At 44.2% G+C, this 13482-nt stretch overlaps 2 protein-coding genes across 6 annotated transcripts in view; one reads left to right on the top strand and one right to left on the bottom strand.

Annotated features, from left to right (window-relative positions):
* The window catches only part of GDAP2 (ganglioside induced differentiation associated protein 2), a 28774-nt gene extending 24140 nt beyond the window's left edge, over positions 1-4634 (bottom strand). For all 3 annotated transcript variants that reach the window (XM_059673749.1, XM_059673750.1, XM_059673751.1), the window contains exons 1-2: positions 4435-4634; positions 626-859 (exon numbers count right to left, since the gene is read on the bottom strand). In XM_059673749.1, coding sequence (XP_059529732.1) covers positions 626-792 — 167 coding nt within the window. In that variant the 5' untranslated portion in view covers positions 793-859; positions 4435-4634. The remainder of the gene's footprint in view (positions 1-625; positions 860-4434) is intronic.
* Positions 4635-4646: 12 nt separating this feature from the next.
* The window catches only part of WDR3 (WD repeat domain 3), a 30916-nt gene continuing 22080 nt past the window's right edge, over positions 4647-13482 (top strand). The window contains exons 1-6 of one of the 3 annotated variants that reach the window (XM_059673747.1): positions 4722-4754; positions 7218-7384; positions 7514-7715; positions 8687-8896; positions 11002-11120; positions 12794-12872. In XM_059673747.1, the coding sequence (XP_059529730.1) occupies positions 7545-7715; positions 8687-8896; positions 11002-11120; positions 12794-12872 (579 nt within the window). In that variant the 5' untranslated portion in view covers positions 4722-4754; positions 7218-7384; positions 7514-7544. Of the gene's footprint in view, positions 4755-7108; positions 7385-7513; positions 7716-8686; positions 8897-11001; positions 11121-12793; positions 12873-13482 lie in introns of those variants that run through there. The other 2 variants (XM_059673745.1, XM_059673746.1) reach the window with 2 other exon arrangements.

The following is a 13482-nucleotide window of genomic DNA, read 5'->3' as shown; positions in this document are numbered from 1 at the left end:
GAGGGTAGTGACTGCTGATGAGTATAGAACTTCGGGTCAATGAAATGTTCTAAAATTGACAGTGGTGATGGTCACACAACTTTGTGATATGTGGCTCGTATAATTTAAATTGGTGAATTGTATCTCGATAAAGCTTTTTATAAAAAATAATGTATTACTACTAATACATAAAACAAGATAGATAAACTTTCAAATAATTATGCTGAATGAAAGAAGTCAGACTAAAAAGTAGTAAACTCTAGAAAATGCAAACTAATCTATAGTGCCAGAATGGTCAATGGTAGCTTGGGGATATGGAGGCAGGGAAGGCAGGAGAAAGGGATTTCCAAGGGACACAAAAAATATTTGGTGGGGGAGATAAGTATATTCACTATCTTGATTGTGATGATGGGTTCATGGGTGTATACGTATGTCAAAATTTACCAAATTGTACACTTGAAATGTGTGCAGTTTCTTGTATGTCAATTATACCTTAATAGAGGCACATATGTCTATGCAAAGCACCATTTCAACAATGCTAGGGTTTACAAAAAAAAGTTTAGGAGAAACTCTGAGAAAAAAGAAATTAGGAAGAAGTTCTGAGAATGTATTATCATATCATGATATGATTTAACCAAAGAATTACCAAAGAATCACTTTTCCATTGATAGTCTTGTTAAAAAGAAAAGGTGATCTAATGGTGTCTGCATCGGGTGCAGTATCAGAAGCATTTAGTTCATCTTCACAAGAGTCACCCCAGCTTGGCAGTGTATCCACATCCACAAACTGGGAAGGTGCACCCAAGGGATCCATGGGATGGGAACTTCAGCTCGTCTTTTCCCAAATTCCTCAGGAACTCAATATTCACGGGAGACTTTAGCTTCAGAGAAAAAGAAACCAATGTTTTAATAGAGAAGCACAGATACTACTTTACTTCCATTAGCGCAAATAACAAAACCCTACTGTGAAGTGCTCTAACAGTATATTGTATTATTATAGTCACTTATCCAGTCCATAAAAATCAATGTACAACAAAGGATTGCTAATTTCTCTCTCTCTAAATTGCTTCCAGCTTTTCTAAAATAGGAAGAGGGATTATTTAAGCACAAATTCTTTTCAGAGAATTACAGCCACTAAAATAATCACAGGACCCACCAATTCTTCTTTCCAGAAACATAGGAATATTCATTCAACACTCACCGAGTGTCGGCTAATGGGGGAAGAGCTAGGTGCTGCAAGATAAGAAATATGTACAATTTAAAGAGTTCAGTCTAATGATAATGTGGCAAAATACAGAATGAGAAGCAGGGAGCTTACTTCAATCAAGCAGTAAGAGATAATAAGGTTTGAACTGAGTAGAGAAGGAGATGGAGAAAGCATGGATTTTAAAGGCCTACATTCCTGCTCTGCACATGCCTAACTGTCTACTCTCTCAATACCAGGATAAAACTGCTTGTGAAGATTATTTTTATTTGCTACTAAGTACTCCTTTGAAATTACTTTGAAATAAAGAAACTAATTTTATCCACAAGTTTGTATTTAGTCCATTGAATCAGCCTTTGAAACTGGAGGCACAATTCTATTGATCTGTTCACAAGTATTCAGACTTAAACTGCACAAGCTGAACAGAGGACACAGGGAGACTACACTCACTTTCCACTTGACTAGTTCTGTAAGAGAATGCACTATCCTCAATTCTCTCTCACATCTTGATCGCCTTCCCCTCAGTCTGCCTCTTCCCAAAACATTTCCCTACCCCATTTCTCCTTCGGAAATGGGAACTCTTTTCACTGCTGAACTTTTTGAAAGTAATCTGTTTTGCAGCTCTACTTCCTATTCTTCCATTTATGCAACGTACTGCAGTTTTGCTTCCACCTCTCTAACAATGCTAAAGCTGCCCTTTCAAAGTCAACAATAACTCCCCAAACGTGGAATCTAAGAGCTAACCAACTTTTAGCTGCATTTACTATTATTTCCTTCCTGAAATGCTATTATCTTCTTTGACAGCACACACTCCGGGTCTCCTTTATCTCCAACCTCTCTTGTTAGACCTTCTTCCCAGATCTTAAGTCACTGTGACCCACAAGATACTGGATGTTAAATGAGTAACAGTCAGAGCGCTATTTGTAGGGCAGAGTTGAATAGCATTTAAGGGCAGTGCATGGCATTTAACACAGGGTAAATTCTTTTTCAGCTCCATCTCTAAACAGAAATTTACTTTCTATCCAAAAAGAAATGTAAATCTCCTCCTCCCCAGCGATGCAAACGGAGCCCCAAAGCCAACTGAGGCAGGAAAATCTGATTCCTTATCCTTAAGGAACAATAATTTTTAACATTCTTGGGGTCACAGGCGCCTTTGAAAATCACATGAGTAATAAAGACCTTTTCATCACCCAAAATGTGAGCACATAAGCTCATACTGCCAAATAAATTTGAGAGGGTTCTCAGACTCAGATTAAGAATCCCAGTGATGCCCGTAACCGGTTTGGCTCAGTGGACAGAGCGTCGGCCTGCGGACTGAAAGGTCCCAGGTTCGATTCCGGTCAAGGGCATGTACCTGGGTTGCGGGCACATCCCCAGTAGGGGATGTGTAGGAGGCAGCTGATCGATGTTCTCTCTCATTGATGTTTCTAACTCTCTATCCCTCTCCCTTCCTCTCTGTAAAAAATCAATAAAATATATTTTTTAAAAAAGAAAAAAGAATCCCAGTGATGGAAAGAATGCAAACAGAGGGCTCAGGTAAAGAGAGAGGATGGGTTCCATCCCCGGTCAGTGCATATACAATAATCAACCAAGGAATGCATAAGTAAATGGAACAACAAAATTGATGTCTCTCTTTTTCCTACTTCCTCTCTATTAAAAACATCAATTAAAAAAAAAGACAATAGAATTAAGCAGAACACCTTGGATCACTGTCTCAAAACAACCTGATTGTTGTCTGGATAAAAAGAAAACTATCATTTTCCATTTATGTCTGTGTAGTACTTATTCTTCAAAATGCTTACACTGACTAGATAGGCCTAGATAAAATTACAAGAGAGCTGGTCCTTGCTTTTGATCTCCCTTTAAAAAAAATGTTTTTATTGATTTCAGAGAGAGGAAGGGAGAAGGGGTGATAGAAACATGGATGAGAGGGCAACATCAACTGGCTGCCTCCTGCACGCTCTCTACTGGGATGGAGCCCCCACCCCAGCATGGCATGTGCCCCAACCGCGTGGGGCCCATGCTCAACCAACTGAGCCACACCAGCTGCGCTTGACCTCCCATTTCGACGAGTTCCATTTTCACTGTCTTTGCATAAATTACAGGTTTACCATTCTTTACGTCTTTGTATTTCTATATTTATTCGGGGTACATTAGATATTTGTGCACAATACCTTTATCCCAACATCAAATCCATTATATGTAAGTCATTCTATGCCAATGGAAAGAATGACTTTTCTTTTTTCAAAATCACTTAGATGGAAAAACAAACAAGCAGTCAAATATGTCAACAATAAATAGAGTATAACAAACATATTGCTAAACTGAGTCAAGGGCACAGGTCCAATGCAACATCATCATTCAAAAACATCCAAAGCACATGCTGTAAGGATGAGTTAGCAGTACCACATTAAAAGAACTTTACTATCTTCAATTTTAAGTACTAATACTCTGAGCACTTTTAAATCTAAATAAGAAACTAGGGTCATACTCTTGTACAGTGTATGTTTTGGGAACTTTGTAAGATGCAAAACCTTAGCACTCAGTCACAGCTGCTCTTACACCAACTTTTATCAAATTTGAGATTAGTTATCTACCGTTTACACAGGTGTACAACAGCTGTCTTAGCATCAGATCATCCAAGGGGTGTGATCTAGGTAGTAGGTAGCCTACTCCGTTTTCTACGGAAGCACAGGTTAGCTTTCCTTTTCCACAGCTATAGACACCAGGACTCATTTTTGAACCTTTCTGTGCCGCCCAGCTATGCAGGCGAAGAGAACTGCAAGAGCACCTAAGCCTCAGTTACCCAGCGAGGGGGAGTCAGCTAGGGTCACTTCCTCCTCCAGCGGCCTGGGAGCGGAAACACAAAGCCGGACCAATGTCACTCCAGGGACTAGGGGATCCAGACAATTCGGCACGAGACGCCCAGTCCACCGGGGCAACATACAGATCTCACTCCGGGATTACAACCCGCAGGGCTCCCGCCCCCATTTCTCCGCACCCAGGGCACGCGCCTCCCCCGTGACCACAGCAAAGAGATCCCTGTGCCCGGGTCTGCCTACCTTCCCTCCTCCCGGATAAGCCGTCCCGGACGGCGCATCGGGAAAGAGAAACCCAGCAGCGGGGAAGGATCATTCTTCCAGAGAAGCCACAGAACTGACCCTCTGCCCGCACACCCAGCCGGGGTGAGTCCAGTGCGCCCCCGGCCCGCTCCGCCCCGCCTCCCCTCCCGGCCTCTGCCCCGCCGCTCACCTCACTCCCGCGGTCCCATCCGGGCGGCAGGCGGGGCGGGTTGAACTCCTCATAGGAAGCCGCCGATCGGCGCCCCGGACCACTCCTCCAGGAGCTGGAAGGGTAAGGCGATCCAAGTCCCTGGAAGCCGGAGTGACCAGCTGCAGAAGCTCTGGGCTGCGAAACACCGACTTCCGTTCCCGGCCGGTGCTCACCAATCAGAGCCCGGCTCTTACGTCATTTCCGCCTATCGAGGCCTAGGAAACGCCGGTTGGATGAGAGTGGGGGGGAGGACCGGAAGGGGCGGGTCCCGAGCAGCCCGGCGCCTCGTGGAGGCTGAGGTGAGGACTCGGGGTCCTCCGCTCCTCGACTTTGTCTCCTGGCTGAGGCCTTCGTGGTTGCCAGCAGCAGACGAGGCGAGGGGGAGTTGGGGTCGGTCGCTGGGGTGGAGGGGCACCTGGGCGGTGGTAGCGGAGGCCGCGCGCGGGCGCCCGGGGCCGGCGCGTGCACAGGCTCGCCCGAGGACGCTCCGGCGGCGTCCGGTGTGCGAATTCCTCTCACCCTCTCCAGACTGAAGGCTCGGCTTAGGTAGGGGCGTCCCCGCCCTTCCGTGCAGCGTGGAAGCAACGTGTTTGGGGCGCGGGGGGCTGTGGCTTAGGACGCAGGGGCGGTGGGGGCGCCGAGGCAGGTGAGGCCGTGAGCCCAGTGATGATGCCTCGTATGGAGGACGGTAAAGCACGGCGGCTGCGGACAAGGCCGTGAGAAGTGGACTGGCCCCGACGGGAGCGGGCCTCGGAGGAAATGGCCGATTAAAACAGGCAGCGGGAGCGTGCTTGTTGTTGTCGGTGACAGGGACGACGTGAAGGCCGGGTGGCAGGACGCGGAGGGAAGCCGAAGCGCCCGACCTGAGAGGTTCTGTGAGGCATGAGGAGGGACCGAGAGGAGGAGTTCTTGGGAACTGCACACCGTTTAGTCCTTTCAAGGGCTTTGGGGTCAGGGCCGCGCACGTGAAAAGATGAGGCTGGTAGCGTTACGACTTTTAAGTGAAAAGACTTTTCTTACACATGCCCGCGGAGGTCCTAGATGGGAAACTGGTGCCGCAACTCAGTGATAAAAAGCCGGAAGCGGAAGTGGTGGGGGGAGAGGAAAGGGTCCTCCTCGGGGAGACAGTGGGCGTTCCGGACCCGCGGTGCCGGGGCCGCGAGGAATGCTGGCGTGAGCCTGGGCCGGGGTCTGGCTTCGGGCTGTTTCCCGTCGCCGCCTGGTTTCCTGGTCTGGAAAATTGGAAATAACAGTAGTACCTACCGTGGAAGGTTATGGTGAAGACTTTTTTTTTATATCGATATTTACAAAATGCGAGGTGCTCTAAGTGCTTTACATAGAAGCGCCCACTTACGGGACTCCATGGCTGGAGGTGACTACACAGTTGTATAGGTTTCTTCGGTTATGTACGTATATTCGTCAACACACGCAGGTAGTCCCGACTCGGGATTTTTGTACTTCTCGGGAGTGGGAAAGGGGGTTGTGCATGCCATGCAAACTGTACTGTGAATTTTGATCTTTTCCCGGACCAGCTCTGTGCCGTCGGACTCGATGCTCTTAGTGAGCTGGGCAGTGAGCAGCCGATGCTCTGCACATGTGGTCATGTTAGAGGGCGGTGCCCACCTAGAGGCTGAGCTGTGCTGCTCTCAGGTTGGGTGTATTAAAGGCGGTTTGATGTGCAGGAATACAAGGGGCTTATTGGGAAGCCCCCCGCCCATCGTAAGCCCTGAAGATGATATAGTAAGCACGTGTTGGCTGCTATAATATTTTTTATTAACGAGCCAAAGGTTACTACAAGGTTTTGAGCCTGAATGGCGAGGAGGTTTGTGTGTCTTGAAGTCAGAAAAAAACAACAAGGGGTTCAGGAAGCAAAGTAGGTTTGTTTTTCGACGTGTTAAACGTGATGCTGCCAGGTGTTCCAATGGGGGTGTCTAATCTATTCAGGGATGTGGACAGGACTGGAAATAGAGATGAGTAGTCGCGTGGCGGAGGCAGTCTCCCTGACGTCTCCAAGGAAAGGACGGTGGGAAGAATCGGGAGATGGCCAAGGACTACCGTGAGGAACAACTACAGCTAAGGAATCAGACGAATTGGGGAAGTGTTGATAAATGGCGTAGGTGAAGGGCATTATCACCACGTGAATGTTATCTTTCCTTGATTTTTAACTGGTTTTAGGGCGGTTACTGTGCTAAGAAAAATGGGGCCAGTGAATGGTTCCTGTGTTTTTTAAGTTGTGTGGGTGTTTGAGGGCTTACTTTTCACTTTACCATGTCAAGCGCATGTGGGCTTGGCTTGTTACTTCCTTCACGTGTTGTCTCTTTTATCCATAACCAGGGTTTTCAGTGAATTTGACTTAGTGTGGGTACTATGGCATCTTTCAAAAACTGTGCCAAGTTGCTGTGCCATTCATTTTCTGTGCCAAGGGGAGGGGGCTACCCTGGCTGTACTAGAACAGTAGATCCCAAACCGAGGACCACAGCAGCAGCACTGGGGAACTTGTCAGAAGTGGAAAGTCTTGGGCCCCTCCCCAGACCTACTGAGTCAGAGATGGGCCTTGGGGAGGGGAGGTGGCAGGGGTCCCTGCAGTCTGTTCTCCTGAGCTCCAGGTGAGCTGGGCACTTACAGCGATTGAGATTCGCTGTGCTAGAAGGTGAGTGCTGCGAGGTCAGGGAGATTGTTGACCTGTATCTAGCATCTACAGCAGTACCTGCCTAATTAGTTAGTTTAAATAAATGTTCGTTGATAAATATTTTCAGTCTCAGGCTCTCAGTCTCGGTGTAAAAACGCAAGAGGGTGATTAAATGGACAGAAGCTAATTTAGCGACATTGAGGCCATACATCAGATATCTGTGAGAGGGGCATGACAATGTGAGCAGTTTGCAACTTGATGAATGAGGGATGACATGTTGAATCATGGATGAGTAAAAAAGTAAGATGTCCAGATATTTTGTGTCATGAATTATTGTATAAGTTAACCACATGATAAACAATTGGTGTTTGCTAGCCTAGTAGAACCAACATACCCAAAGGACTGAGTTTTCTTTGTTTGCCTGTGCAGCTGCCTCACCCGTGGTTTCAGAGCTTCTAACATGGGGCTCACCAAGCAGTACCTTCGCTATGTTGCCAGTGCGGTCTTTGGCCTCATTGGCAGCCAGAAAGGCAATATTGTCTTTGTGACGCTTCGTGGGGAAAAAGGCCGCTACGTGGCAGTGCCAGCCTGTGAGCATGTTTTCGTCTGGGACTTAAGAAAAGGAGAGAAGGTAAGCCGGAAACCACCTGGGTCCGTGTTGGCATGTGGGTGTTTGAGGATGGAGAGGCAGAAGCACGAGAGCTCCCATCTTGTGCCCAGATTTTGTATGTGTGTGCCCCTGGAAGGGAAATCTTTTTTCTTTAGTTCTAGATAGCCGGGTATCAGGTTCTAGTGTGTTCTATACTAACCTCTGCAAACCACCACCAAAGAGGAGCGTACCTCTTAGGAATCTATGTGTAGTGATACAGGTAATTATTTGTAATCATTATTCCCTCCGTGTGTGTTTCTCTGCTTTACCACTTACCTATCTGTCAGGTTCTTCTACTTGCCCTGACAGCCAGTTATAAAATTGAGGCATTTAAAAGGAATAGTTCTCTGCTGTGTTGACTGAACCTTTTTCTTACTGATTCAGATGGCGCTCAGGTTGTTAAACTAGGCTTTGAGACTCTGTGTAACGCTAAACGCATACGCCTACCACTTCTCCCAAACCAAATACAGGCCTTTTGATCTTGTCCACTCACTGTGTGACTTCCAAGGAGGTAAAATACTTGGATACTTGTTGCTGTGCAGGGTCCCTTGGGGGTAAACCACGATAGCACTCTGGCGCCACATAGGTTGGTTTCTTATAAGATGGGGCTGTGTTAAGCCAAGGATGTGCTCACAACCCTTTATGGAAAACCACTTAATGACATAGGATAAGAACTTAGTAATTCATGCCATTGCCTAGGAAATTTCTGCATGTGTTATGCTAATGTAGAGCTTTGGAAAAAATAATTTCACCTTTTCTTGAATGTTTCATTGCCCAGTACTAATAATAATTCCTATATTAAAGAAGTTGAGATGGATTCCAGCGTCATTATTATTTGTAAGACTGATTTGGAGTTTCTGGTGCTCTTAATTTTATGGTGCTTGATTATTCCCACTCTTCCCTTGATGACATGCTTAACTCCTCTACTTTTATTTTTACTGTTATGATTTCAGATCCTTATCCTTCAGGGGCTTAAACAAGAAGTCACTTGCTTGTGTCCCTCCCCAGATGGGCTGCACTTAGCTGTTGGTTATGAGGATGGGTCTATTCGAATCTTCAGTCTCCTGAGTGGGGAAGGAAATGTAACTTTCAATGGACACAAAGCAGCCATCACGTCCTTGAAGTATGATCAACTGGGAGGCAGGCTGGCATCTGGGTCCAAGGTGAGACTTTGAATCAGTGCCCAGACTTTTAATCCTATGCCAAGCAGGATGTACACAAAAATTGTTGAACAATGGGCACATTGGGTACACAACAGTGTAGATGGTAGAAACAGCAAGAAGGATGTGTCTGAATGGGGAGGTTCATTTTGTTTTCTGTCATAGTCTCTGATTAGAGCCAATTAGCTCTAGGAACAAGATGAGTGTGCCCCTGGTAACTGCTATATAACATCATTGTGGAAGTGCTGCCCTAATAGTACACAAGTGCAGAGACAAAATGATCATTCTTTGCCATTGAGTTTAGTAAAATTGGTAGCTTTCCTATGTCTCAAAGTTAGAAAATGTAATGTAAAAGATTCCATTTACAATGGTTTATTAAGTAACAGACAGAAAAATACTATGAAACTTGACTAAAGCAAGTAACAGAAGATTTGAATAGACACACAAACCATGTACTTGAATATAAAGACAAAATATTGAAAAGATGCTAGTGTTTTCTGATTAGAATAGTAAAAGCAATTTAAATAAATATCCCAATGGGTTTTGTTGTTGTTAGAACGTGACCAAATAATTTTAAAGGCATCTATGGAAAAACAAATGAATCATAAACTCTAGGATTTTGGGAAAGAAGACTAATAAAAGGGGGTTTCAGTTTTGCAGGGTGTTTTTTTCAGGATTAGATTTTTGTTTTAGGAGGTTTTTGATATTAAAATGCACTATGAAGTCATAATTGAAAACATACTAATCTCGTATCAATACAAAATAGGTAATTAAACTATAAAGGAAAAAAGATCAATAGATTTGAATACTTACATTTAAAACATTTGTACTTTAATACTATATAGGAAAGCTGTTTACAAGTAAACCTTAAGAATTCTCATCACAGGGAGAAAATATTTTTCCTTTTTTTTGGTATATATATGAGAAGATAGATGTTAGCTCAACCTATTGTGGTAATCATTTCACAATATGTGTACATCAAATCATTTTGCTGTACATCTGAAACACAGTGATGTATAGCAATTTGTTCTCAATAAAATGGTGGGGGGAAAGCATGTAATATTTTCTATATTGGAAGAAAGCTTTAATATCATTTGTCTCTTAATAACTTACAATAAAGTGAAAATAAAACCCAAAAAGGTAGACAAAAGACAGGACTCAGTGATTCGAGAGAGGTACAGATGGTCAGTAATCACCATAGACGGTGTACAGAACTTCTCATTGGTATTCAGAAAATACAAGGCAAATAAATATTGAGGCAGCATTTTTAAAAATATATTTTTATTGATTTCAGAGAGGAAGGGAGAGGGAGAGAGAGAGAGAAACATCAATGATGAGAGATCATTGATCGGCTGCCTCCTGCACGTCCTCCAGTGGGGATCGAGCCCGCAACCCGGGCATGTGCCCTTGACCAGGATTGAACCCAGGACCCTTCGGTCCACAAGCCAACACTCTATCCACTGAGCCAAACAGCTAGCGCAAGGCAGCATTTAGAGCGTGTGAAAGAGGCAGCGGTTTTTGAGAAGCTGATAGTGCCCAGAGCTGAGCGGATGAGGAAATGGGTCTTGTTGCACTACCCCTGCTGGACACAGATTGGTGCACCCTTTTTGGAGAGTACCTTGATGATATGAGTTGCAAACCTGAAAAATACGGATACTTTTTAACCCAAGACTTTCCCTTCATAGTATTTACCCTGATCAGAGATATATACAAAGATATATAAGAGTGTCCATTTCTACATATTTGTAATGGTAGAATATTGGACACTACCTAAATGGCTAAAATAGAAAAAAAATTTTTAATGAATTATTGTATATCCTTAGGATTATTAAGAGACCATTAAAAAAAATGAGAGCAGTCTGGAAAGACATGGAAAAAATGGAAATGCATTAAGTGAAAAAAGGGGAGGGTTTTCTAATGAATAGCATGGTGTTAGTTTAATAGGAAATTATCAATCTGGATATATACATCAAGACTGGAAGAACATAAAACAAAGTATCTGTGGTGATTATAAGGAATCTATAATAAAAATTTGTAATAAAAATGTTACATCCTGTTGTTAGTCCTTTATATGATAAAGAAGGTTCTATATTATTTGATCCCTTTAGGACACAGATATTATTGTGTGGGACGTGATCAATGAAAGTGGCCTCTACCGTCTAAAGGGGCACAAGGACGCCGTAACACAAGCATTGTTCCTACGAGAAAAGAACCTGCTAGTCAGTAGGTAAAGAAACAAGTTTCGCTTCCAGTTCTTCTCTAGGTGAAGGGTTTTAAAGAGGGAATTTGCTCCATTCCTTACTCATTTCTCCACGCTACACTCAAGCTCATGTTCTAGTTTCCTCTGTTCTCTGCTTTTCTCTCTGCTCCCCTTCCCTCCCAAACAGTATCATAGAAGCTATCTGGAGTTATTCATAGTATTTTTAAATTCTATTTTCTGATACCAACTTTTCCATGTTCCTTAACCTCTTGATGTGGCTTCTATAGAATGAGCTGTCCACTTTCTGGATCCCCAGAAAGTAAGAAATCACAATATGGAGCAGTGGGCAGAGGTGAATACTAAGTATTTGGTTTAGCCCAATGGTTGCCAATCTTTCGGATCACCAGTTGGCGACCGCTCCTCCAAAGATTTCCTTAAACCAGTGGTCTCCAACCTTTCGGACCTCATGGACCACCACTGATCCACGGACCACTGGTTGGCGACCGCTTGTTTAGCCTGTCGAGAAGAGATGTGCTCCGTATTTAGGCCTTCTGACATCTACTAGGTTGAACCATTTGAAATTTTCATTTGTGTAGATCAAAAATGATTGGTCAGATATCAGCAATTGCATAGGGTTAACCTAATGTAACAATTATCATTCCTGAGGAATGGCTACCCAGGAAAGCTTGGGGTCCTGAGGTTTGCCAGGCAGTAGCCAAAAGAGCCATAGGAATGACTCGGGAACTTGTGAAGGGGCATGCATGCTATGCCCGTGGTGGGCTGTTCTTGTGGGGAGAGTGGTACACCAGTGTGTCCTGTTCCGATAATAGATTCCGAGAGAGCAGGAATGACTGCAGATCTACTGGAATATGCACATTATAGTTTAGGGAAAATAATGGAGGTGGAATTTTGTAGGAAAAACTTTATAAATGGGATTTTTGCTTTGTTTTCCCCCGCTTTGGGCATGAAAGGGGATTTAATTATATTTGTATTAGTGAGGGAGCAGGGCAGAGTAGAGCCCATTGGCAGGGAATTTTAGAGCCAGATGATGGGAGGTTTTGAGAACGGTGCTGATGAAGAGCCTGATGAAGAGCTGATGAAGAGTCTGGTGTGAACTTAGGAAATTGAGATTATCAGACAGAAGTGTGTTGGATGTGACAAGGGAACAGGAATGGGCAGAGTAACCAGACCAAGAGCTGTTAAAATAATTCAGGCAGTAGGCCTTAAATACAGAAATGGATTGGAAGGAATCAGGGTTTATCGACTTCACCGAGGCAGCATTTTCTTTGACAGAAAAATGACATGGGAGCCTAGGGAGCAGGGAGATCTAAGAAGTTTCTGTTAGTGTGCGAAAATGTTTGTGCTGTGATGATAAACATGATGGGCTTATAGATGAAACCTATTACTGATTTTAGAGAGAGAGAAGCATCGATCAGTTGCCTCCTCCACGTGCCCTGATGGGGAATCGAACCCGACACCTTTCAGTGCATGAGACAATGCACCAACCAATTGAGCCATACCATACCTAAAAATATTCACATGGAGAGCTCCGATTCTTTACTTTCTAAAAGAAAGTCAGGGAGAGTAGCAGCAGTAGACATTGCTGTACCTTATCTGTTTAAGGCTACAAATGAGACCTTGGTCTCCCTGTTAGTTTCAAGGTTCTTCCTAATAATACTTTTTTCTGTTTCTTCTTTTAGTGGGAAAGATACTGTGGTGAAATGGTGGGACCTTGATACCCAGCACTGCTTCAAAACGATGGTTGGCCACCGAACTGAGGTACATGTGGGCTCCCAGGCCCAGGGGAAGAATTCGGGGCAACAGGAAAGCCTGGTTTTCTCCCCCGGTCCTTTCATGGCTCTTGGCTTTCAGCAGCAGTAATCGTCCAGTGCTACCTGAGAGACAGAGTCGGTGTGGTTGGGGAGGTGCCAGCCATCAGCAGATACTGGCATTTACTTAAAAGTGGCTTTGGATACGTTTTAACCCATGAATATTGAGTTTCATCTTTTTTTTTTTTTTTTTTTAATCCTCACCCAAGGATATGTTTTTATTCCTTTTTAGAGAGAGAGAGATATCTGAGTTGCTCCCGTACATGCCCTGACTGGGGAACGAACCTGCAACCTAGATATGTGCCCTAATGGGGAATCAAACCTGCAACCCTTTGGTGCAACCAACTGAGCCACCTGGCCAGGGCTAAATTCATCACTTTTAAATAGTAAGTGTCCACCTTTATGATTGTAGGGAGGCTAATGACACTGTGTGTACGGTACCTGGCCCGGTGACATGTGAATAGCAAATTGTAGTCATTATAAAAGTTACCTGAACTTAGATCTCTTCTGTAGAGATAGGAAATATTTCACATCTTTGCATCCTACTCTGTTCAAACCAG

Source organism: Myotis daubentonii, chromosome 18 (assembly GCF_963259705.1).
Source record: "Myotis daubentonii chromosome 18, mMyoDau2.1, whole genome shotgun sequence".
Classification (NCBI taxonomy): domain Eukaryota; kingdom Metazoa; phylum Chordata; class Mammalia; order Chiroptera; family Vespertilionidae; genus Myotis; species Myotis daubentonii.
The sequence above is the reverse complement of the archived record's forward strand: the minus strand, read 5'-3'. Positions and strand labels throughout refer to the sequence as shown.